Genomic DNA, 26,557 nt, shown 5'->3' with positions numbered 1-26,557 from the left:
ACACAGACCTCCCAGAGGGCGAACAAAGATGGTTTAGTTCCCCTTGTATCTACCAGGGCATAGAGCACGCCACACTGGACAAAGAGCATTTACTGCCCATTTACTGAAGGACAACCTACTGAAGTCAGTACTTCTGGAAGTAACTCTTTCCTGCAAAGAAAGGGACTGAGAAGATACAGGAGGCAGGAACTTCCCATCAGTTCAGTTAGGACTCAGTGGGGGAGACAGAAGCCCCTGCTCGGCCTGTGGCCAACCAGCCCTCCCAGGCAGGAAAACTGTTTCTGACTGTGAGCAGGTGGATGAGACCTAGCCTGCGACAGACACACTTCAGCTATCAGCAGAACTTGCAGACCTGCCCCTTAACAGCAGTGCGATAAAGAGGACACAGCATGGCTTTAGAGTCAGAAATGTCTGCATTCAAATTCTCAGTCAGCCACTTTTCAGTTAAGCCAGGTAGTATTTCAAAGCCTCAGCGTCCCCATCTGTAAGGTGGGGATAACAGAAGTTCCTCCAGCCTGGAGTTACTATACATATTCACAGAGACAGAGCACTTGCTGCAGGGTCTGTAACACAGAATGAAGAGTGGTACCGACTGGCACCATTATGATATTCTAATCTACATCACTTCTACCTACAACCTTCAGGTATTAACTCAGAATATAGTTTGTTAGAGCTTGTTGCCAACCTGCTCCTGCTACTCTGCTGTGGTCTTGAAGACGATGCTCCCTTTTTTGAATGTAAGAACCACCTCCCAGAGTAGAGCTCCCTGAAGACAAGCTCAGCTCCCCGTGTGTTCCTCGCTGGGCCCGGCCAGCGTGGGCTTCCTGGAAGGGCAGTTACCTTGAGAGTGGAGGCCCCGCTCCATGACCCCGTGCTTCACTTTCATGTGGCGCGTCAGGTTCCCCTTCAGGGTGAACTTGCTGGGGCAGTAGAGGCACTTGAAGGGTTTGCTGTCGGAGTGCAGGTGCATGTGGCCCATGAGGTTGTGCATCCGGTTGAATTCCTTCCCACAAAGCTGTCGAGACAGTGACGAGGAGAACACAGCTTACTCGCGGGTGGGACCCTTGCCCAGATAACCACACTCAGGCCTGGGCGAGGATGGACGAGCTGCTACTTTGTTTGAATCTTGGCATTTTTTAAACTGCCTCCAAATAAAGTGTCCCTGAGGAAGTCAGGGAGTGGCTGCCTTGCGCCCAGGCTCAGAGGTGGAGCAGGGAGGGATGGATTCATGAGATTTTATTCCTGTTGTACAGGGAATTTTAAACTCAAGGTAAAAACTGCAAAGCTATTGAAGCTTCTTTGAACACAACCTTTTGAAAAGGAGAAAAACTTCTCTGAAAAGCAATTGCTCAAAGTATGCTTCACTGTAATGATAAGGATATGATGACTTGGTTAGTATTTATGGAGTATTTACATATGGGTAAGCACTATCCCAAGTCTGCCATGGACTATTTCATTTAACCCACATGAGGCCTATGAGATAGGTGCTGTTCTCATCTCCATTTTACAGATGGACAAACTGAGGGGTTAAGACGAAAGGTTGGCCAAGGCACACACAGCTTATGGGTGCTGGAGCTGGGATAATGAACTCAGGTCCTTGGACACCAGAGACCACATCATCACCACCATGTATCACACAGTTTCCCCCAACATAACTCTTCTGTTGGACTGTATCAACAATGCTTCTCTAATTTTTTTAATTTGCCAACTATGGGGAGTTCAAAGGAACAGTGTATAAAGGAAGGACTGTGTCCTTTCTCTGGGTAGAGATTTGAAGTACTGAAAATATCACCCTAGGTATACAAAAGCGAACCTATTTTAGTCACTTCTTTTCTTCTCATTCCTACTTCCACCAAATTGCACATACGTGATGGCGCACACCAGCGGCTCCCGAGCTCCACGGGAACAGCAGAGCTGCCTGTCTAAAGGCAGGACGTGCAGAGGCTGAGGCTGGGAGACAGGAGCAGCCGCTGTGTGTTGCTCTCCTTGTCCCCAAGCTTCACCAGAGTGGGGTTTGGAAGCTCCAGCCCCCGCTCGGCTGTGCTGGGAGGAATGCCGAGGACACTGTGTCTCTGCTGGGACTCCAGGTCCACGGGAGGAACGCTCTCCTCCCCTCCTTCCTTCCCGCCCTCCGAGGCCCACATCAGGAGGGCAGAGAAAGGAGCTAGCGGTGCCTGCAGAGAGGGCGTGGGGAGCGGGGTCCTCTGAAGCAGACGCCAGCTTTCCTTTCTCACTGAGACATGGTGTCAGCCCAGAGGAGACTCTGGGTGGGACTTTTATTAATACAGACCATACTGTCTTCAGGGGGCTATGGCAGGGAGAGCTGAGCTAGCCAACAGCTGTGACCTCGGGCACTTAGACTAACAGAACGCTGGGCAGTAAGAGGAAGCCATCCTGGCACTGCAGATTTTTCACAGATAATCTATGCTTTGGTGATGAACGGCTGGTTCTATAATTTTTAAATGATTCACATTTGGGGGTTTTAAGTGCTTCCCCCCTTTTCACTTCCTTACTAGCAAGAATGAATGCAGCATGCTGGTGCCCCACACCCAGTATTCACAGCATCCTCACCACATTCATCTGGAAAAGGTGACCCAAGAGGGGAGATGCTGAGAGAGTGGGTCTAATTTAAGAAAAAGTATGGATACTTGCTTTCTTTATATTCTCAACAGAGACAGTTCATAAAGATATATCAGTCTGTGGCTCAATTTTGCTCACATGTGAAAGTTCTGATAGAGTTCTCCTTATAAGCTTAGTTTATTCAGTTCTCTGCCCTGGCTAAGAAGAAAAATGTATCTAGAGAGTCTACACTAGGTATTTCCAGTCATGGGTCATTTTAGAGAAGATGTATTGCATTTGGTTCAGGGATAGCTCCTGACTATTGGAACAATGTTGCTGTTGAAGCTGCTGAGCTGAACAGCCCTTCATTAGAAAGAGGCATCTCTAAAGGCTCTGCCTGCCTTTTGTTATAATCCCTGCCTAGCACCAGGCCTGACACACGGTAGGTCCTTAGTGGGCCTCTGCTGAGTGAGTGAAGGGTGAGGCACATTAAGCAGATCTGAAAAGAGCAAAAGCCGCGGGGACGTAAGCACGAGAGATGCAGGGAGAGAGGAGCAAGGGTCTGGAAGGCCAATGAGCTCCCGCACTTGTCCAAGCCTGGATGGATCTGGGGGTATTACAGGCAAGACAGAGAGAGAGAACTGAAGGAATAAACGGGTGCCTTTTTCCTTCAATGACTTCATGGAGGGCGATATTCCACTTTTAGTTATCATCTCTGGTTGCTGAGGTATTAGAAGCTGGACTGGTCTGAAAAGGTTTTATCAAGGAGACGAAATTTGAACCTAACCTTGAAGAAAATGTGGAAAGACTTTCGTTTTTGTTGTGACACAAGAAAAAGTCTCTTCATTATCTTCAGACACTGCATCAGCCTTAAAACCATAGACAAGGGAACTATTACTACTGTGATAAGGACCCACAGCTCATTGCTACTGCAACTGCTGTGACCTCGGGGTTAGAGCAGTTCACCTGCCGGCGGCCACAGCCCCTCTCCCCCACGTGACAGCCCACCCCCACCGGACACGCACAGGCGTGCACGCAGCATGAGGGCTACTGCCAGGTGTTTCCAGATTCTCCCTCAGTTTTGGACACGCAGCCTTTTATGGTCACCATAGCTGAGGGTGTATTTTCTATTCTAATGCTTTTCTGGATCAATTCATTCAGTTCTGAACTTTCTGGGTCATTTTAGTGGTACATGGGGACAACGGGACGTTTTATCATTTTAATAAATGACAATGTCTCCTGGATCATCAAAGAGCAAGAGAATTCCAGAGAAACATCTATTTCTGCTTTATTGACTATGCCAAAGCCTTTGACTGTGTGGATTACAATAAACTGTGGAAAATTCTGAAAGAGATGGGAATACCAGACCACCTGACCTGCCTCTTGAGAAACCTGTATGCAGGTCAGGAAGCAACAGTTAGAATTGGACATGGAACAACAGACTGGTTCCATAGAGGGAAAGGAGTATGTCAAGGCTGTATACTGTCACCCTGCTTATTTAACTTATATGCAGAGTACATCATGAGAAACGCTGGGCTGGAGGAAGCACAAGCTGGAATCACGACTGCTGGGAGAAATATCAACAACCTCAGATATGCAAATGACACCACCCTTATGGCAGAAAGTGGAGAAGAACTAAAGAGCCTCTTGATGAAAGTGAAAGAGGAGAGTGAAAAAGTTGGCTTAAAGCTCAACATTCAGAGCTCAACATTCAGAAAACTAAGATCATGGTATCTGGTCCCATCACTTCATGGGAAATAGATGGGGAAACAGTGGAAACAGTGGCTGACTTTATTTTTCTGGGCTCCAAAATCACTGCAGATGGTTAGTGCAGCCATGAAATTAAAAGACGCTTACTCCTTGGAAGGAAAGTTATGACCAACCTAGACAGCATATTAAAAAGCAGAGACAAAAAAAAATAAATAAAAAGCAGAGACATTACTTTGTCAACAAAGGTCCATCTAGTCAAGGCTATGGTTTTTCCAGTAGTCATGTATGGATGTGAGAGTTGGACCCTAAAGAAAGCTGAGCACAGAAGAATTGATGCTTTTGAACTGTGGTGTTGGAGAAGACTCTTGAGAATCCCTTAAACTGCAAGCAGATCCAACCAGTCCATCCTAACGGAGATCAGTCCTGGGTGTTCATTGGAAGGACTGATGTTGAAGCTGAAACTCCAGTACTTTGGCCACTTGATGCAAAGAGCTGACTCATTTGAAAAGACCCTGATGCTGGGAAAGATTGAAGGCAGGAGGAGAAGGGGACGAAAGAGGATGAGATGGTTGGATGGTATCACCGACTCAGTGGACATGAGTTTGGGTGAACTCCGGGAGTTGGTGATGGACAGGGAGGCCTGGTGTGCTGCGGTTCATGGGGTTGCAGAATGAACGACAAAGTGACTGAACTGAAATGATTTTCTCCTGAGGTCAAGGTTTATAGCCTCAGGGAAGAAGATCCACTGTGGGACATGACTGATCAGCTATATTATCTTACGTGTGATTGGTAAAGGAGACTAATTTTGTTGTTGTTGATAAAATTTAATTTTTATACACCATGGTTTATAAAATTTTTATATTTTTAATATACCATGGTTTTATATACCATTTTTCATGGTTTATGATAGCTGACTGGTAACCAATGGAGAGCTTTCCCAGGGATAAGAAATAATGCCTTAGCCCTGAAAATTTTGAGGACACTAAAAGTGTCCCAGGCAGTATTCAGAAATGTAGCCACCTTCCTTCTCTGTGTGGCCAACCCCAGTATTCAGCACAAGGCTACATATATAATAACATTTAATGAATGTCTAAGTATATGGTTAGGAAATACACAACCAAGTCAGGAAAAATATCACTTCCTCATGCAAAAGTTTCACAAAGCAACCATCACCAACTTTCTCTCTTGTTCCCACTAAAGCTATTCACACTAGTTTGCAAACCAAAATCCTCAGTGGCAGAAAGATAGAAACAATTAACTCAGGACCTGAAGTACTTGGACACCATTCACATCTCAGTGGTAGGTACTCTTAGCTTCTTCCTCTCAGCCTCTGGCCCTTCCACGGAGCCCTTGGGTTCTTATCCAGAACACCTGGCCTTGTCATCCTTCTTAGAGGATCATCCTCACATGACAACACACAAATGTATGGAGATTTTCTGTGTCTGTGAAAGTTGGAGCGGCCTTTCAGTCACCATTAGTGAAGAGAGGCCAGAGAAAGAGGATTGGGTCAATTAAAGATGGTGTCTTCAGGTGGGGTTTGGTGTGAGCTCTAAGTAGAATCACTGTAGTGGAGGAGAGAAGCTAGGTGGAAAGGGAGAAGGGCTGAGAGGGAGCATCAAGACTAGCTTCTCCTGGGAAAGCAGTCATCTACACGGCCCCCTTAAATCACGAGCCGTGAGGTGCAGAGCCTGCCCAAGTCAAGACTTGCTGAATCACCTCCTGCCAAGGTCTGTGGAAATTAAAGCCAGGATAGGTGTTGATGGAGGAAGCTGCTGGAGTGATGAGGAGTCAGATTTCATCTTGCAAGTGGTCATCTCAACCAGTCCAGCCCTCCTTAACTCTCAGTTTCTCTAATAAGCAGTATTAGTGTGCTTCTGACATTAGATATCAGCTTGTCCACCTATACCCACTTTTAAACCTACTTTTAAAAAGGGAAGTGGATCTCAAAGTGTAATAGACAGTTGGGACAAATGTTTTGAACTGTCCTTTAAAAATGGGTTGCATGGATCATTAGACTTTGAGATGGCAGAGCAGAGAGACAATGGTGAAACCCCAGAGCGATACAGAACTTGCTCCATCTTCTCTTCTGTAAAATGTCCATGATAATCACAGTTTCCCATGCAAGTTTTTGATCCAGGTAAAGGGCTTAGCAAATTGTAAGTGCTCAATAAATATTAGCTCATTACTACCATTATCATGTACATCTGACATTCCAGAAATGGTTAAGTTCTTTGAGGATGAGGGTGCTGTCTTTTTAAACCAAATTATGTGGAAGGCACACTAAGGAAGGAACAAGTGAAGAATCCTTTGAGTAAACACCTGCCAGGTTACTTGAGGCATCACAGAAATGGAAGCAGGTACGGCTCACGCAGCCCTGGGAAGTGTGGATGGAGAGAGGAGGTTCACCCTAGACTGCAGGCTCTGGGGAGCCTATCATCTGGCTCTCTGACCCTCCATCAACCCTTTAAACAGCGGGCAGGTGACCTGTCCCCTTCTCTTCATAGATGCTCCTGACTCTGCCTCCTGGCGCCCAGTCCCTCCTTGGTCCCGGCAGCTTCCCACGAGTCCCAGTGACAGTGCAGACTGCGGAGTCACGGAGAAGTCACTGTGCGCAGAGGCAGGGCAATGGCAGTGGGCAGCCGCTGGGCCGGTCCCAGAGGCCCACCAGACAAGAAGAGGCACGCAACTGGGACATGCACCAGGAAGCCTGTTTCCCTGTTCTGAGAGGAAAGGTCAAAGAGCTGCAGCCTGCAGCCCTGGAGAATGGCCTCTGTCAAGCTGCCCTTCCCTTACATCCTTCTCTCTCTTTCTCTTTTAATAAGAAGGGTGTTCCTTTCCTCAAAGGGAGAGAGAGGGAGGGAGGGAGAGAGAGACTGTAAACTGTCCAAAAGGACCGTGAGAAAACAGGAAGCTTTGAAAAGTACAAGAGAAAGCAAGATGAAATCTATTTGCAGGCGGGCCCCTGGGGACATGCGAGGCATTGTTAAGCAGGCAGTTCATACAGCTATATCCTTCCTTCTGCTGAGGAGGGCTTTGCTGCCAAAAGGCTGCTATCTGGTCACTGCCTTAACCCCCTCAATGCCAGCCTGAGAGCCCTGATCCCAAGCACTGGGTGCCTACAAGTCCCCCTGGGTTGGAGCATCCGAGAGCTTGAGGGGGAGATGGAGCCAAGTTGGCAGAGGCAGTGGGGACCCTTTTCAGGGAGACCTCATCCTTTTCTATCTGTTCTTCCCTCAGCCTTCAGCCCTCTGCTTCAGGCAGGCTGCAGATGACCTGGTGATTCATAACATAGGCAGCTCCCGGCTTCACCCATCTCAAAGGAGAATTTGTCCCGGAAATTCTGGTTGACTGCTTTTCCTGGACAGGTTTCCCAAAGACGGCAGCTGGTTCTTTGCTATTATGGAGCGTGGCCGCTACAAGGAGAGCATCCAAATCAAGCCCTTCATGCTTACGCAGAATCTGGGAAGCATATTTCTGAAACATGGCTTAAGTCTACAGGCACAGGTCTCTGGAGAAGCTCCAGCTGGCTCCAAGAAGCAAGGAGTCCAGAAGTCGAGCCAACAGCAAAAGAACCCAGAAGGGCAGTAACTTTTCGTAAGAAAAAAAAAAAGAAACTAAATGGAAACCTTTCCTCTCCTCCAATTTTCCATCCTATTGTTAATGCTTAATCCTGCACTAAATGAATGTTTCTGCTTGCTGTGGACAGCTGTTTCCACTGAGCCAGGGCCAGGGAGAATCAGTTCATGTGACCACAGTAGGAGGGATTGATGTTAGGAAGCATTTTTAGTGGTGAGAATCCCAGGAAATTAGAATCTGTTACTTAAAGACTCTTCCCCCCACCTTTTTTTTTTTTTTGCAAGTTTTGAGGTAAAGGAGATGGAGTCGGGGCTTCCCCAGATGGCTCAGTGGTAAGGAATCCACCTTCCAAAGCAGGAGATGCGAGTTCAATCCCTGGGTCAGGAAGATTCCCTGGAGGAGGGCATGGCAACCCACTCCAGTATTCTCGCCTGGGAAATCCCATGGATAGAGGAGCCTGGTGGGTTACAGTCTGTGGGGTCACAAAGAGTCAGACATGACCGAGCGACTGGACAACAGACAGGAGCCAACTCTTGGAGTGTGGCTGGGGCAAGGTCTGCCTGTTTTCTTGCAGCCATGTCAATCACGTAAAGGGGAAAACCCTTCCCCATGATGAAGGTCAGGTTTAGTTGTCCAGGCCTGTTCTCCAGCATCACCACATAGCCAGCTAGTCAGCCACTCCTCTCTGAGGGGGGTGACTTGCATGGCAATGAGCAAATGGCCTTCTGTTCCTCTCCCAACTCCCAGACCCGAACAAACCCCACCCAGGACCAGGTTTCCAAGAATCCAGCGTGACATGAATAAGAAGCAAAGTCACAGGACACCATCTGGGGATGGCCCATCCCACAGTGGTGTCTGGAACCAGTTTATAAACACACAGACAGGCCCTCATTACATAACCTGTACATTCAGACATGCTCTGAAACTCCTTTGAAATGAAAAGAGTGAAGGTATGAAGAGGACACTGAGCAGGCGGAGCTCGGCAGGCAGATAGGGCAAAGCGAGGGAGAGCCTGGCAGTGTGTCTGGCGCTTGTCAGGAGATGCATGCTCCTGATGAGGTGACTGACACCCGATCTTGTGTCAGAAATGTCTAAGAAAGGAGCGGGGCCACCTCAGTCGGACAAATGTACACTCTGACATCCAGGGCTTTCTGTTTAAATGACTGACACTCCCTTCCCGGCAGCCTCCGACCTCCTGTGGTCTCCTTGGTGGACCTGCTCACCAGGAAGAAGTGACCTTTGCAGATGGCCAGGCCCACCTCCCACTGGAAAGTTCTACTGCCTCATATCGGAGCTGGCACTTGACGCTTCAAACCCTTCTCTTATGGGATTTTATTATGTAGATATCTGGAGCAGATATCTGGAGCCTTATCCACCCTCAAGGAGAGGTCTGATCGAGTTTCTGCAGTTGACCAGCTAATACCCTGTGAAGCATGTGTGGCGCTCTATCGTCAGGGTGAGTGGAGGCCTGGCTCACTGCATCACTGGCCCCATTGAGTCCAGCCTTCTGTGCCCTGGTACCAGGGAGAACCCTCTGAATTCTCAGGCACCCTTGGTCCAAGATCCTCTGCACCCCTCTGGGCCCTTGAGGTACAGAAACAGAACTGCCTCTGTGCCCCCAAATCACACACAGCCTGCAAGTCCTTTTCCTCAATTGGCTCTGCTTTATCAAATCCCTCCATTCTAGAGACGTTTGCTGCCTGGTTTAACTGCTGCAGCTGGCCCTGACTGGTAAAGTGGGAGGGGGCTGGGCCGGATGAATATGGATTTTTAGGGGACTGCAAACCGTGCAACAGCACCAGCATATTTTAACTTCGTGTGCTCCGCCACCAGTAGATAAAAATACAGTTCATCCTTGAAGCTCAAGAGTAAACTCAACACAAGGAATGAAGAGGGGTAACAAGGAAGGAAGAGGGGCAAAGAGCCCCTGCTGGTACCTCTACTGTAGCGGACAGTAAACCCCTGGAGGGTGGGAACAGCTCTGTGAAAAGTGAAGGGTTGGGGAGTTGCCTGGTGGGCCACTGGTTAAGACTTCACACTTCCAATGCAGGGAGTAGGGGTTCTATCCCTGATCAGGGAACTAAGATCCCACATGCTGCATGGCATGACCAGAGGGAAAAAAAATTTTAATCTAAAAAAAAAAATGAAGGGTTGAAGAGACTCAGTGAGGTGGGAAGGAAACCCAAGGCATGTCTAAAGGGAGACAGGAGAGCTGGTCTGTGGCATCCACAGGCTTGTGCAGCTGGGCCTGACTTCATGACTGTATGCCCCGTGTGATCACACAGGGCCCTGAATTCAGAAGAGTCCTGGGTCTGGTGTAATGCTCTGCTTTCATCATCTTGAAATTGTGACTAGCATCTGAATGAGGGGCCCCCATCTTTATTTTGCACCAGGCCCTGCAAATTATGTACATCATCCTGCATACAGCTTCCTCCCTCTTCAGCTCAGATCACTCCAGATGGACATAAACTTACTTTCAAACCACTGGGAACTTGAAGGTGAGCAGGGGAAACACAAGTGGGTGGCAGGAAAAGGGCTGGAGGGAGAACCCTCCCTCCCCTATCTCCGGAGAATGCCCACCAGGTCTAGGGAAGCTCTGGCTCCTGACCCCTCTCACCCCATCCAGGAGGGGCCAGCACAGGAAAGAAGTCAGCTTCACAGGGGGTTCCTTCAAGTGGGGGGACATAGTGCGGAGGAATGAAGGCAGCAACAGCCCCTGGAAGCAGGGAACCCTACTCCAGAAACAGGGATTGACAGACAATGTCACTGGGACTCTGTCAGACATGCAGCACAGACAGAAGGAACATCCACGTCAAACAGAAAAGCGCTAATGGTATCTGAGCTCGGTGATTTCCCTCTGCTCCCCTCTCAGCCCTCTCTTCGGGGCTGTGGGGTCAGTTGGCGGTACCTTCCTTGAATTAAACCATCCAACCCTAAGCGAGGTTTCTCTTCACCTGAGGAGTGGAAACCACATGGGGAGAGGGGACAGCCGGAGCACTTCTGAGCAGCGCCCGTCAGTGCCTTGGGCTTGACAAGTCTCCAGCCCAAGCTTTACCTCAGTGCATGAAAGAAAAACCCCACCCAGTTAATGAGACCCAGAGACTGGGACACAGATGCTCCACGGTACTCAGGAAGAAACAAGAAGCACTTCATGGCTGTTCCTCGGCCCAAGCAAGCATTTCTGAGGTCACGGGGGGGTTAGCCTTTAAATCTCTTTCATCCCCTCCAGGAGACCTACCCTCAAATTACACTGCTCAGTCTATGTGTCAGGAGGCAGGAGCCGGGGTGGTGTGGGGGAAGGGAAGCAGACGGGCTGGAAGCTCCTCTGACTCCTCTGTGTTCTTTCTGGCTTGTCAGGGGAAGAGGGCTGCACCTGGCTGCTGCCTTCTAGAACAGGAGCCCTCCACATCACCTGCATCCTGTAAAGACCTCAGTCTCCAAATGGACCTGCCACCCTCAGCTCTCCTGGGACTGGCTGCTTCCAGGCCCTGCACAATGACCGACTCCACAGGCAGACAAGCAGGGCAGCTCCTGGGGCATAGCTGGGCACAGCGGGGTGGAGACACAGCAGATGCCCTGGGTCTGGCCGCAGGCGTTCGCTGCGCCGCAAAAGCCCTTCTGAGGAGACTGAGGACAAGGTTCCCTGCAGACTCCCCCCCCCCGCCCCGCCCCCACCGCATTTGCAGAGCCCTCTGAGCTCTCCTGGGATTTCCAGGTGTCTCAGGGGTAAAGAATCCGCCTGCCAATGCAGGAAACTCAGGAGATGTGGGTGGGATCCCTGGGCCAGGAAGATACCCTGGAGTAGGAAATGGCAACCGGCTCCAGTATTCTTGCCTGAAAAATTCCACAGACAGAGGAGCCTGACAGGCTACAGGCACAGGGTCGCAAAGAGTCGAACACCACTGACCACGCACACGCACTGAGCCCTTCCTCTCCACACTCCCTCAGGCCCACCGCTCACCTTGCACTTGAAGGGCTTCACGTCCGAGTGGACGATCATGTGCGCCTTGAGGGTCTGTTTCTGCACAAAGCTCTTGTAGCAGAGGTGACACTGGTAGGCGCGGATGTTGGTGTGGATCAGCACGTGTCTCTTCATGTTGGCCAGCAGCGTGAACTCCCGCCCGCAGATCCCACATTTGTGCTCCTTCACGCCCTGGAAGGAGGCAAGATTCAAAAGAACCATGGTGAGCAGGTACAGACTTTCATCAGGACAGTAGTCTTTGCTTTTCTCTCTGACACATAAATCCACCAAGAATTTGGTGACAGATGTTGAGTTCCAAACGGTATGGCTGTAGCCTTGTCAAATGACTATTTTCTTAAAAAGTGTTGATTACATAATCTTTTATTTTCTTCTAAAAACCATAAACTAGCCAGATGGTTAGAGGAAAAGACAGCTATTGCTTCTGTTGTTCCTGCTGCTTGCTTCGGGTTAATTCTGCAGTAACAGCTCTTGGGGATTAATAGGATTTGGGTAAGAGCACTGCAGAATGTTATGTAAAATGAGTCTCTAATCCAGCTTTCATGATAATGAAAAAACAAAACCTCCTAAACTTATAATATCATTTCCCGTATGAAAACCAACGTTCTCTTGAGTTCTCATTAATGGCTTTGAAAATTCAAAAACAATCAGATCCACACTTCAAAAAAATTACAGCTTGATAATCACCTCTTGAGATGGTCCCCTGGGTTCCTACAGGCCATGGTGGCCTCGGTGTGATTTGACTATGAAGCTCCTCCAAGCCAGCTTCTGTCTGACAGAGAAATTTGGCAGAGGATAGCTATCTCAATTAGAAAACAGGAAAGAAGATTTTCTAGTTTCCCTGCTGTTTGTGGAGAAGTGTTTGAATACTTAAGCGTCGACGCCCTCAACTGAAAGCGTGTCTACGGACTCACGGCGTGAGTAGAATATTACCTAATCCTGACCAACCAGTGCTTCCCTGAAACAGCTGCTGCAAGAAATTTTGACCCAGAATGACTTTTAGGGAGGAAAACGTGGAGATCCATGGTAATAAAACTAGGGTTATTACAGGTTTAGACAAATCTTTAGCTAACAACTGTACCTTATAAAATCCATACGGCCTGGTATTCATTCATAGGGACTAGGGCGGGGGGTTGTTCCAAGGTTCTTTCTGCCTATATTTCCATTTCTTTAATTTGGGACATGGTACAAGAAAGTCCCACTCCTCAATTTTGGTGAGCCCATGGCACTAAACGGTGGGAGTTCGGGTCCTGGCCTAGCCATTTACTGACTGCATAATCTTAGTTGGGTCCCTCAGCCTTTCTAGGTGAAGCACTCAAATGGAGAGCTGGGCTCCTTCTAAGTGGAATATTGTCTAGTCTAGGTGACTGCAGATGATTTATGCTAATGGAGAGATCTAAATTTTAATGTCCTCCTAAGAAGATGAATTTTTTAAATGTGTTGTATATTCAGTGAGTTTAATATTATTAACAAAACTATTTTCTTAATGAGTTTTCAAATTTACTTCAGTATCTTTATTCTCAAGATTGTTCCTATACTTGGTTGTGATCGAGATAACCAAATCATATACCCAAGTATAGGAACAATCTTACAGAAGTTTCATACCTTCTACAATGTATCTGATTCCTTTTCCACACATACAGGAATCCCTGAAATCAGCACGCGGTCCCTCTGGTGGCTGCCTCTCAGTTCAGGCTCTTTGTTGATGGCTCCTGCACTAGGCAGGCACCTCCACTCTGGGTGTTTCTAAGGAGCCTTTTGCAGGGCAGCTGTTTGTGCAGAGCCAAGGCAGCTACACATTTTGTCTGTGTTTGGTCTTAACCTATCAGATGAAACCCACAAAGCCAGAGCAGAAATATTATCTTGGCTGGGCAAAGTCCTCCACTGACCTTTCAGAATGAAAGAATGTTTTAGCAACTCTGGCTCGCTAGAAGTCTCTCCTGCCAAGAAAACCACTTGAAGTCAAGAGTGATAGAGCAGAGGTCAGTGGGGCAAACTTCCCCTCTTGGAAGCTCAAATTAGACCTAAGTTAGCTTAGCTGGGTAAGATCTCAGGGACACACCAGGGACTAGTTTTAGTTCATCCTGAGTGACTCTAGGGCTGTGGTTGCACACTAGGCTGAAGGTAGACATGTGGGCCTATATTTCTCCTTGAAGATCTGAGTCTTGGGGAAGAGAAAACCAAACCCAGAAGAGAAGAATGCACTCATGCCTCCTGTAACACAAACCACAGAGCACTGCAACCAAGTGGCAGAAGCTCAGTGGGGGAAGCACGGACCCTGCTGACCCAGGCCAAGGCTCTGCTCCCCTCAGAGCCACCTGCAAGTAAAGCAGTTGAGAGGAGAAACTAAACCAAAAGGTAGCCACAGATTCAGCAGAAAAAGACCAAGAGAACTTTCCAGAGTTTTCTAGAAGGCTCTGACTAGTGTATCCCAGGTGCAAAGCTGGTCTTGGGTAGTTGGGACTGATGACACACTCATGCTAGTGCCCTGGATGAAGTTTCCAGAAATGAAACCTCAGGAAAGCTGGGAGGCTAAGAAGCAACAGCACAAGGACCCGCTGTGATGCATCCTTTATCTTTCCTCACCCTCCTCTCCAAACTGCATTATTTCTTTTGAGGCCCACCTGAGACTCGAGAAGTCTAGACTGCAAAGGGCCTGATGGTTGGGCTCCTCATTCTCTCCCATTTCAAGGTGAGGAAGAACACTGGGGGTCTACACGTGTTAGGGGTGGGGAGCCACGCAGGGCTCCTGGGTCCTCTCCTCCAAGGACGGGCCAGCCCCACCCCTGGCCAGGAGCCCCTCAGTACCTTGTGGGTGAGGGAGTGCTGCTTGAGGTGGTGCGGCTGCACGAACTCCATGCCACACTCGGAGCAGATGTAGGGCCGGATGTCCTTGTGCTTCATCATGTGGTTCTGCAGCTGGCTGGGGTACTGGAAGGTCTTGTCGCACTCGGAGCAGTTGTACTGGATGGGGCCCCGGTGCGTGGTGAGGTGCCGCTTCAGCTGGGCCAGGGTGGGGAAGTCGAGGCCGCACTCCACGCAGATGTTTTCCCGCCCGCTGGCGTGCTTGGCCTCGTGGGCCTTGAGCTCGCTGGGGTAGGCGAAGCCGCGACCACACACGCGGCAGTTGTGCGGCTTCACCTCGCTGTGCTGCATCATGTGGCGCTTCAGGTGGCTGGTCTGCGTGAAGGCCTTGTGGCACACCTGGCACTTGTGGGGCCGGGTGCCCTGGTGCGTCAGCATGTGGGTGTGCAGGTGGCTCAGCTGCTTGAAGAGCTTCCCGCAGCGGCTGCAGGCGTGCGGCTTGATGCCGCTATGGCCCAGGATGTGGGTCACCAGGTTGTACTTGGAGGTGTAGGACTTCTCGCACGTGGGGCACTGCCAGCGCTTCTGCGCGCCGCCCACGTCCACGTAGTAGCTGTCGTCGATCTGCACGTTCACGTCCACCCGCTCCACCTTCTGCTTGGTCTCCTCGCTCTCTGGCGGCTCGGCTTTGCGGGGCAGCGGCGGCTCCGGTGGCCGCTTGGGCAGGAAAGTGTGCCGGCTGAAGGGGAAGGGCGAGGCCGAGGGCACGAAGAAGGGGAACACGAGGCCCGGGGCCACCTTGGGGTAGTAGGGGTAGGGCGCGGGCAGGAACGGAGGGGCCGCGGGCGCGGGCCACACGGCGCTGGGCTTCACGGGCTCCTGCTTGACGGCCTTGCCGCCCAGGTGCTCCAGGCTGCGGTAGAACTGGAAGCCCACGTTGCACAGGTCGATCATCCGCGACTCGTACTTGGGCCGCGGCGGCGGCGGCGGCGGCGGGAAGAGCAGGGGCAGGTCCGGGGCCCCCGGGTTCTTGCTCTCCTCGGGGTGCAGGGCGAGAGCCGCTTCTTCCGCGGGGTGGTTATAGGGCATCTTGGTGGGCATGCTCTTGCGTTTGCGAGACCCTCCTCCTTCAAAGACCCCTGGGAAGCCGTCTAGCTCTCCTGAAGGAGGCTCGTACCGGAACTGGGAAAATGGCCCCCGGAGAGCTTCCGGGAAGGGGTGTCCTGGGGGAGCCTTCCCTCGGGAAACCACGGGCTGCAGGCCGTGGGGAAAGGAGGGGGCCCTCTTCACACCCAAACTGAAGTGCACATCTTCGTCTTTGACCATCTTCAGTTCCTTCTGCATCCTTGGCAATTTTCCTTTAAAGAGAAAGAAATTTATTGTTTGAAAAAAAAAATCCCTTTTATCCATTAAAATTTTTGGCTAGATGTCAGTACCAATTTATAGAGAGTAATGTTTGTTTAATACCCATCCCCTTTTATCCTAAGGCTGTTTAAAATATCATTTTTCCCCCTTGCAAACTCGGTTACTAATGTAGAAAGCACTGGCCCCTTGGAGTGGGACCCTAGGGCTCCAGTGAAAATCCACAGTCACAAAACCGTAGCTGGGGCTGGGGTGGGGGCAGGGTATGAGAACGGGCTGGACTGAGAAGAAACCTGAGAATTCATCCGGCGTTTTCCCCATCTAAGATGAGAGTATCAAGGCCCAGAGAGATGAAGTGAAGTGCTGAAATCCCACAGCTACTCAGTTCAGGAGTAAGAACTAGGACACATTCTTCCAGCTTGAGATGCAATTGCATCTGCCAAATGGCGATTTAAATGTCTTTTAGGGTCATTTCTTCTCTAAGTGAATTGATCTCCCCTGCCTCTCCCTGTCTAAGGGCCTTTGCCGCTGGGGGGTGGGGATACTGAAGGCCACACAGGAGAGGAGACTTTACTGTTTATCTCAGATCTCAGACTATTTGAGTATCCACCCCCCAGCAAGGCCTGGTGCTGGGGTATATCAAGCAGACAAGATCAATGTGATTAAGAAAAGCATATACTTCAGCGTTAACAGAGTCATTCTGGCAATCTGTGCATCCTACCCTTCCACCTGAAGCAACTTCAGGGGAAAAAGTTCCAAGATTGTGAGTCTCTCAGCCTGCACTTGTGTCTCTTCCTTCACACAGGTGTCATCATAGAACTTGGTCTTTGGTGTTGGTGACCCCTGTGGTACCTGTGATTTCCCTGGCATGGCTGGGAGAGCCTCTGGGTTCAGAATCTCAGCCAGGGGCCATGCTTCATCACACATGTCTCCTTGCCAGTCTTGTAGCCTCCTTGCTTGGGTACAGGTGGAAAGAACCAGATGGCTGACTTCACATTTCCAGCAAAGGCCCTTTCTACCTAGATCTTCTGGGCCTGAATGGGATTGGCCCTCTTTGCTCAGCAGATGCTCTCACAGAACCAGTCAGCCTGGTCAGGAGTCAGGTCTGGCCTTGAGTCACTGAAGACAGGGCTGGGATAGGTTCTGGATTCACACAGGGCTCTGGCCCCTGGGAATGACCACTTGCCGAGCAGTGCAGTGTGAGGGTTCCACAGGTGAGAGGACCAATGATTTTCTGTAGTCCCTGGTGAGGCAAATGTAATTTTATTTTGTCACCACTGACCTACTAAAGTGAAGAAACATTATTGAACAGAGATGATGTGATTTCTAACATGAACGCAGAATTATGTCTCCAAATTCAGAGATTTTACATATACACATTTTAATTTCCTCCCTATTTTAATATGGCAAAAAATTTCCCCCCAGTTTTTGACTTGTGCATATATATACCCCACCTCTAAAATAGTAGTCTGCCCTCTCTAGAATAAAATTGTAACTCAGGAGGTTTCAAAAAGCATTGAGATCCATCTATGGACATTTCCCCAGACTTGTAAAGCAGCAGCCCCTTCCTGCATAAAGATCTTAAGGAGCACTGCCGATCCCTACAGAGGTCAAGGAGAACTAGAGCTGCTTCCGCCTGACCTTCTTGAGACAGAAGTCAGATGTAGCTGCTGCTAGTTATTATTATCCCCGTCTTTTCGATCTAAGGTGACAAAGAGGGCCCTGGGGGGGGGGGTGGTAAAAGATTTACACCCCCAAACCAAGTCCATGTCAGGGATGGGGAATATTGAAGGGGAGAGCAGAGAACAGATGTCTCCTCAGGAGGCCTTTTATCAGTCAATTTAAAACCCTGAATGGCCTCTGCAAAAATATTAACAGACTCCAAAAGACCTACACGTTCCCCTCTATCTCTAAAAACAGGTTCATTGGCATCCATGAAAGATGCGGGATTCCCACGCAGGAGGCAAGAGAGACGTGGGTCAGCACAGGGGGTGGGGACTGCAGGCCCTCCTCTGGCTGATAGTCTGTGGCTGCTCCCAGAAAACAGCAGGTTAGAAGCCAGTTCTCTACCAGGATGTGCTGGAATAATGTGCACAAATAAAGAACTGAAATTGTCAAAGTAGACAGCTATGGGAGAATGCAAAGAGCATTGGTTTGAAGCCTGAAGATCTGGGTTTGAATGCTGGCTTTGTGTTAGCAGCTGTGGGAAAATGAGGAAGTTAATTTGGAGGTTTGATTTTCTCATCCGTGAAATAGGGGTAGGAATATCCCCATGGGGTTGTTGGATACTTAAAGTAGGGTGTGTTTGTGAAAGCTGATTAACACTGGACAGTTTAGTACTGTACTCTCGCGTGGTAAGAGAGGATAGACAGGAAAGGAGGCCTGAGGTGGTAATCAGGGATTGAAGCCAACTGACCTCATCTCTGTTTTCCAAGCTGATGCTCTTGGTCAATAGTGACTGGCATTTGGGCCTCCTCAAACCAAGGCTATACCTAAGTTGGTCTTGTCCCAGAAGGCACTGTGAACAACACTCAAAAAAGCCAATGGGAAAGACCAGGATGAGTTTATTTACTTAGTATGGAGATCAACCTTCTAGTGTAAGGATACTCTCTCATCCCTTCTCTATGGCTCTTTACTATTATGGACATATCTTCAAGTCTTACATTCATAACAGATGACTTTGGTTACAAAAGGGTCTTGGGATTGGGTTGGGACAAAGGGGACGGGGTGGTCTCATGAGCTATTTTAGCCAGTCTGTGGGAAGCTGAGGAATTCTCCCTGCCTTATATAAGAAGTCACTTTCCCAGAGACAGAGGACCTGTATATCAAACTCCAAGTCTCAGACATGGGGACAGTGCTGGGTCAACACTGGCAAACCAGCTCTTGCAGTTTCTGCTGGACTGTGAGGGCAGAGACTGGGTCTGTTGGATTCACTGCTGGTTTCTAGCCCCCAACATGATGCCTGGCACAAGGCAGGTGCTCAATAAACTGCAGTGGATGGCAGAAAAAATGAATGGTTCTTAATTTTTAAAGTCTCCATATGGAAATTTTAATGTTGAATTTTATTATATCTTAAATTTATATAGACTGCAGGTGACTTTGGGGGACATCCCTAATCAGATCATGAGGACACATAAATTCTCAGGCAGTCACTATGGGAAGAACCCAATATATACACCTTGCGTGTGCTTTTGTTTGGCTCAGTTCCCAAGGATATCATTCTCTGAATTGACCCTCAGATTCAGGGTAAGCCCTAAATCCTGGCTGTACCAATGCTAGATAGAGTACAAGGTTCTGCAACTCGGTCAGAAAAGAGGCGCCTGAAAAGTCCAAAAGGCAACAGTTAGAAAGACCCCTGGATTGAAACTGTGAAGCATAAGCCAGGAGTGGGTGATTACCCTCACTCTTCCACCCCAAGGAAATTAGTAGCAGTCTATCCTTTGTACTAACATGAGGGTGGAGAGGGAGCGGCCTTAGAATAATCATGCATTTTCATTGCTGTAGTCAGAGAATGTTCTAAGGTCCCTGGCTTTCTTCCATGTATACTCAGCCACCAAACCCAGTAGGCTGTAAATCACGAAGCAAATGGTTTGAGGAGGAGAATATTGGGTTGATCTATTTTAGAGGAAAATGGGGTTCAGGATGTCTTCTCTAACGTGTGTTACCTATTAAAGTTAGTTAATGAGGAAATGGGGAATGAGTGGATTTTAAAAACAAAAACAAAATCTCTTCTTTGAACCATAAAGACCAATTAGAAGTACAAGGCTTAACTGAGAAGAAACTACATTTAGTTTTGGGGAAAAAAATTCTTCTAATAATGCCCTTTAATTGGGAATTCACCTACTGCACCAAAATATAAATATCCCCCAGATAAAATTACTGGTATTTTGTGGTTCTCATTGGAATGGAAGTTCAGTCCAGTAAATGCTATTAGAAGAGTCACTCTGAGTCACCATCCCAGGGGCAGATCTGTTTATCCTCATTCCACAACACTGATTTCTATTCATTCTGAAATTGGTGAAAGAATATATTCTCTGATATTCTTTATTCCTTGAAGTTTTCCAGTGTTTCCTTGGAAAACATTATGTTTTACTATTGGAGATGCTGGCTTCCCTTTTAGTTTGAGAGAGTGGCACTGTATTTACATGGTCAGCCCTACAACTCTGACCTCAGCAAAGATGGAAGCGGGGAGGAGGTGCAAGTGGAGAAGCTGAAGCGTAAGCAGCAGCAGGGAGAGCAGCGCAGGCTGGAGAGTCGTGGGAGGACGGCAGGAAGGCAGGAGGGGAACACGGGGACTGCCTGCCGGCCTCTCTCTGTTCATACAGAGAGACGTGGTTATGAGGCTCCTCCAAGATGGGATCTTATTGGATCACCTGGTTCTTTCTGAATTTGTGATAACAGAAAAATACTTTGAATCTTAGAATTAAACATTCTGATGATTCAGCATAACTGTCTTACTATGTATGTGGTTGTACTGCTGAGTTCCTCATTTGCGGGTGTTTGGCAAGTAATGATTCAGTCTTGAGTTCCCGATATTGGCAGGAACAGAAGGATCTCTGTATGCATCTGGCAGGTAGAGCATTGTGTTCTAAAGAAATAAATGGTCTGCCTTGTCACTCCCTGGGTTAGGTTAGACATAGACTCCAGAAGAGGGAACCAGATGCCTGGTAGCCAGACCCCAGGGCCCTTCTGGATGCTCCTGTGTCCCCTGTTTAGTTTGTAAATCTGAATTCCTTTCATTTTATTATAAAAAGTAATCTATCAGCCCATAGCATGAGTTGAGTTTCCTAGGTTGGTGGGAAAATATTAATTGGTGATGAGACCTATTCACATGTGCAATAGTTAATTGAACTCACATAATGTTTTTTTTAAGTTCCTAAATACCACCAAGACATAACATAAAGTCAAATTTAGTTTTCCATTGTTTAAATTGTCCATAATGAGCATGCATACATACTATTTACATATAGATATAGATATGCTTTTAAAGAGTCCTTAAAACAACAAGAAATTCAGCTACTAACTTCCATAGGCTAAATGAATGTGGGTTTCATTTAGGAAAGTGCTTAATGCCTAGGTCTAGTTTCTGAAAAGCACTAGTTACTTGAACACTGGAACAGCTGCTAGCATGTAGGGTTATCACTGCCCTCGTGACCCATTTAAAGGAAGGAAATGAATTGGAGATAATGACTTAGCAGTTCTCTCTCCCAACTCTCAGAGCTAATATATCACTCAGGGATGGAGCTCCAACTGGAATGTTAGAATTTTTCTCCTAATTTCTTTGGAGTATCCTTAGAATACATTTCGATTTTATTGTTATTTCATGTTCATAAATTAAATAAACTTGATATACCCACTCCTAGCTAAGCCAATAAACACATGCATGTTTAAAAGCTGAATTTAGTCTGTCTTTGAAAATGATAGCATATTTGGTCTGTTGGACCTTAGAATTGGTAGATAATACCAGAAAATGTGACCCTCTGGCAAGCAAAAGTAGTAAGAATCAACACATAATAGATGAAGTTAGCCATGCGTGGAAGGAACCTATTTAAAAAGTGTCACTCAAGGCAATAGTTTTGTGGAAAGGGGAGCAAAAATCTGTTTTGTATCGTAATTGTTGTATTTGTCAAAACTCAGGGTACTAAAGTAATGAATTTTACTGTGCATAAATTCAAAATAAGTTTAAAAATATAAAAGAAACATACAAAATGCCCCTCTGTATATTATAAAAGACATAATTGAGGATATTTGAGAAATACACAGTAGTAGTTAAGATGACCAGACTCTACATTCTAATCAGTTCATATCTTTGGAAAGTATCCAATAACACGCATATGGTATATAAAGAGGGGTACTTGTGTTTAAGAATTTGATGATCTAAATTCCTGCTCTATCCAAAGGGGAGATGTTATATATGGCTGATACCAGGTTTTTTTGTTTTTGTATGTATTCTATTCAGCAAGAACTTTGTGAGGCAGGCACTGTGCATTAAACTGTCCTTCCAGGTCTTCTAATCTTTGGCCCTGCTTGCATGTTCAGCAAATAGTCTTCTCTAATTGCTCCAACATTCTTTGAAATATAAGTTACTCTGCTATTAATGGGTAAGATCATTCTGGTGACTAGAAAATATGCTCCTACCCCTTGTCAAGTAATAGGTTGATATTGACATTTAGGTCCATAGATCACTCTTGTGAATGAATCATTTCCCCCAAGACTGATTAATGGAGTCTCTTACAAAATGGAACTGGTGAATCTGCAGGCCTGCTGACCAAATCCTGTGGCCTGGCAGTCCCACCAGAAGCCGATACTCTGTGAAGTCTACCTGTGTAGCCAGCTATCTTCTTTCTCTGATACCTTTCATTGATGATATTAACCAGAGTATCCCAAGTTTCTACAGGGCAGGAGGTAGAAAGAACCTAAACCATTGGAGGCTTTATGGAGACTCAGAGGTGAAACTTGCCTTTCCACCAGAGTTGGAAGAACATTCCTCACTTTTCTGAAGTCTGTCATGTTTGTTCCACTCATTGACTGGGTCCTGTGCTGCTAGTCACCTTTCTGTGTGGGTGGGTAGCTTATATTTCTAACAGAATCTGGTAGAAAGTCAGAAACATGCCTGTTGCCTTATGTATTGTTGGGATTCAATAACTGCTTCGGCATTTACTTGGCAGATGCCATGTTCTAGCTTGCTCTTGCTCTATGATCCCAAGCAGAATATTGCCATTACATGAAAGAAGAAATAACTGGTATACTTGGCCTGTTCCAATTCGTCCTGAGCCAACTTCACATCAATGAACTGTCAAGAACATCTCCAGTGAGGAAGGGGCTTTAGGGAAGGTGTGGCAATGACTAGGATTGTGCTTTCCAGAAAACATGGTCCCCTCTGCTTTATCCTGGCTCAGAATTTTGGCCAATATGTGCCCTATTCCTTTGATCTAGAAGGTGGAATGTCCTGTTACACTGAAATGAATGAATGTGGGAGGGCTCTGGAAATGCCCAAGGCGACAGCAACCACATGCCACTGTGCCTCTGAGGGAGTGTGTCACCATTCTAGCAAACAATATCCCAGTGGGCAGCCCACCACCATTTCTCTTGCTTACTCAACAACGCCAAGTGCCCCGTGATCTCCAGGCAAATACTCATTAGCTTTGTGGAAATGCCCATCCTAATGGGCAGAGGGATCTGTAACATCATCCTTTCTTTTTATTTTTACATGGGTAGGGTTCCTGCTCTTTTTCTGCCTTCTGATGAATAATCATTCCTTTTTCCCTTATGCTTTTTAGTTCAAGATTTTCTCATTGACCTGCTTCATTGCTGATTCTTGTATTCATTCTACTCACTAAAACCATTCTTGGAAAATATATATACTTATAAAATATATAGACTCATCTCCTCATGTACTTGTACACATAGCCTATTTTTGGAAAGAAATACAGGAATCTTATAGTATTAGTTGCCTCGCCAGAGAAAGACTGTATGGCTGGAGGAAGAAGGCTTGAAAGTTTAGCTGCTAGTCTGAGGGAACAATTCCATTAGAGTCTGTAGGAAGATGCTGCTCAGTTGTACAACTCCCTGCACAGAGAGGCGACTTTTAATTACATACCCTTTCAACTTATACAATTGTATACTGTGAGTAACTTAGTTATTCAAATACTTGCATTTAAAATATAAAAATGCATATTGTCTTTCAAACAGTAAATATTCAGACAAAATTAGTATTGAAATCCCCTTCCTTTTGAAAGCTGAACAATTCTCTTTATACGTTTCTCTGGACTCTGTTTTTCTGCCCAACATCTTTTGATGCCCGGGCAGCAGAATAATTAGAGTTCTGGTGCCCACATTTCTACCTCTGACCTTGGACAAGTCACTGAACCTCTGAACCTTCCTCTGCTTACCTGTCGGCAGAGTTTACCCTGGTTTATACTTTGGGCATGCAGCTTTATGACCCAGGCTTATATCATCAAGGAAATAAGTATAAGCAACCACAAAGACCACATTAAGAAAGTCACAAATAAACTACATTCAATCACAGGTAAACTACGTTCAACCTTGAAAGTTCAGGTTTGGAAGAAAAGCTATGACTAACCTAGACAGCATATTAAAAAGCAGAGACATTACTTTGCCAACAAAGGTCTGTCCAGGCAAAGCTATGGTTTTTCCAGTAGTCGTGTATGGATGTGAGAGTTGGACCATAAAGAAGGCTGAGTGTCAAAGAATTGATACTTTTGAACTATGGTGGAGAAGACTCTTGAGAGTCCCTTGGACTGCAAGAAGGTCCAACCAATCAATCCTAAAGGAAATCAGTCCTGAATATTCATTGGAAGGACTGATGCTGAAGCTGAAGATCCAATACTTTGGCCACCTGATTCGAAGAGCCGACCCATTGGAGAAGACTCTGATGCTGGGAAAGATTGAAGGTGGGAGGAGAAGAAGACGACAGAGAATGAGATGGTTGGATGGTATCACTGTCTTGATGGACATGTGTTTGAGCAAGCTTTGGGAGTTGATGATGGACAGGGAAGCCAGTTGTGCTACAGTCCATGGGGTCACAAAATGTTGGACATGACTGAGCAACTGAACTGACTGTCTCATTTCCCCAAAAAGATAAGTCTGACTTCAGGATTCACAGTAATTACAGAATCACACTCAAATATGACTAATCCAGTTTCTCCATTCTACCCACTCCTGAGTTTTTCCTTGGCTCTTTCCCCAGGGCTGAGATGGAACTCCGAGATGCTAAGGATGAGATTGTTGGATTTGGGGCAATGTCAAGTCCTCCCCCCTACCCCAGAACCTCGAGGTAGTTAACTTAAAAGCTTCTTTCAGACTAAAAGTATGATTCTATTTATGCCACTGCAAAATCATAAAATGTCAAAGCACAAAGCGTGCTCCAGCCCTCAGAGTTAGTCCCTCTTTCCTCTCAGTCCCCAAGTCTGTACCCACACCCTTGATGTAGCTTCCTCCCAGAGTATTGCAACAATCTGCCTCCCCACCACACTGTGACCCCCTGAGGTCAGGACTAGTTCCCAAACTTTTCTGTGCCTTCTCTGACTTGTACAATGACTGGTACTTACTAACATTTTTAAGTGATTCATCTTCAAATTGTAATAATTTTCTAGTCTTAAAATGATTTTATTCTGTTTTTATATGTAATGTAATATAGTTTAGGATTTGTTATTGCTTCAGCATGTCTCTGATTCTGAGGTTTTTCTTTATCAATTTCTCCTTTCTAATAAGTTCTCTCTCATCCACCCCAAATGTTAACTTTCTGCATAGAAAAAAGGACAGAGAAGTCAATTTGCCAACACCTAACCACCTTGACCATTCATTCATTCTTGGGTGGTTCCTACAACGTTTTGTTCACTGTTCCTTTGACATGACTATTAGCACCTCATTTTCTTTCCATTCCCATACCTAGGACTCTAGTTCAAGTGCCCACCACCTTACTCCAGGACTACTTTCAACAGTTTCCATCCACTTTTCCAGATCTTACTTCTTTCTTCCAAATCCCTTTAATACCAATGCCAATTCCATCTTCTGAAAATTCATCACCCTAATTTTGCTTGTGGTGATAATGTGCCTGGCAGGAACGCTAGCCTTCCTAGACATCCTTTCAGTTAGGAGGTGCCTTGTGCCACAGTCCTGGCCAATGAGATGTAAGCAAAGGCTGCTAGGACTTCTGAGAAAGCTTTTGCACTCCTAATGCAGAAACCACCCGCTTTATCCTTCCCTGTCTCTTTTTTCTGCCTGAAACACGGATACGAGGCTGGAGATGGAGCAGTCATATTGGAACAGTGAAGTGACAAGGTTAATGACAATGCCTTCCACAAAGTATGGCTGAAGGCAAGAGGAAAAGTGTCATGTGGAACTCCTGCACCCACTTGGTGCTGCATTTCTTGTTATTTGAGAAAACAAATCCTTTACTTGCTTAAGAAAATATATTCAGAGTTCTGTGGCTTGTAGCTAAATATATTCCCCATCTGATACACAGAGCAAATCAAGTGTAAACATCTCTCTCTGACCTTCAAAGCCCTTTATAAGCAGGTCCAATTCAATTCCCTTTGTCTCTAAAATCCCCTCAACCCAGTGGAGACCACTCTTTCACTATTTTCTACATGGCAAAGTAACTCTTACCTCTTTGCCCTTGCGTAGACTGGTTGGTCATCCAGGGATATTCTTTCTATTGATCCATCTCATCTTCCAGACTGAACTTAAATTCAGCTTCTTCCTGTAACGTCTTCTGCTACTCTTATACCCAATTATCTCTCCCAAGAAGATAAATTCTATTGCATGATCTTAAGGAGGCGTGAATTAAATGCAGTGTTTTTCCTTGTATTAAACTAATTATTTCATGGTTAGGTTTTGTTTTTCCAATCCACATGTGAGCTGCCTTCAGCCCGGGACTCATCCCCTTCGCTCTCCCATCATGCCCTGCGTGACACAGATTGCCACGGAGGTACCCAAGACAGAATTGCAGCTGGGCTCGGATTCGCCTACTATCCACTGCTATATTTGCTTTTTAAAACAGATTTGTCTGTGGCTTTAAGAGCACATGTGAATTTAGGTTGT

General features: G+C 46.8%; 1 protein-coding gene across 2 annotated transcripts in view; it reads right to left on the bottom strand.

Moving 5' to 3' along the window:
• The window catches only part of ZNF366 (zinc finger protein 366), a 64,504-nt gene that overhangs the window by 6,439 nt on the left and 31,508 nt on the right, over positions 1-26,557 (bottom strand). For both annotated transcript variants that reach the window (XM_043488782.1, XM_043488783.1), the window contains exons 2-4: positions 14,633-15,987; positions 11,807-11,998; positions 841-1,015 (exon numbers count right to left, since the gene is read on the bottom strand). In XM_043488782.1, the coding sequence (XP_043344717.1) occupies positions 841-1,015; positions 11,807-11,998; positions 14,633-15,973 (1,708 nt within the window). In that variant the 5' untranslated portion in view covers positions 15,974-15,987. The remainder of the gene's footprint in view (positions 1-840; positions 1,016-11,806; positions 11,999-14,632; positions 15,988-26,557) is intronic.

This window comes from Cervus canadensis, chromosome 16 (assembly GCF_019320065.1).
Source record: "Cervus canadensis isolate Bull #8, Minnesota chromosome 16, ASM1932006v1, whole genome shotgun sequence".
Classification (NCBI taxonomy): domain Eukaryota; kingdom Metazoa; phylum Chordata; class Mammalia; order Artiodactyla; family Cervidae; genus Cervus; species Cervus canadensis.
The sequence above is the reverse complement of the archived record's forward strand: the minus strand, read 5'-3'. Positions and strand labels throughout refer to the sequence as shown.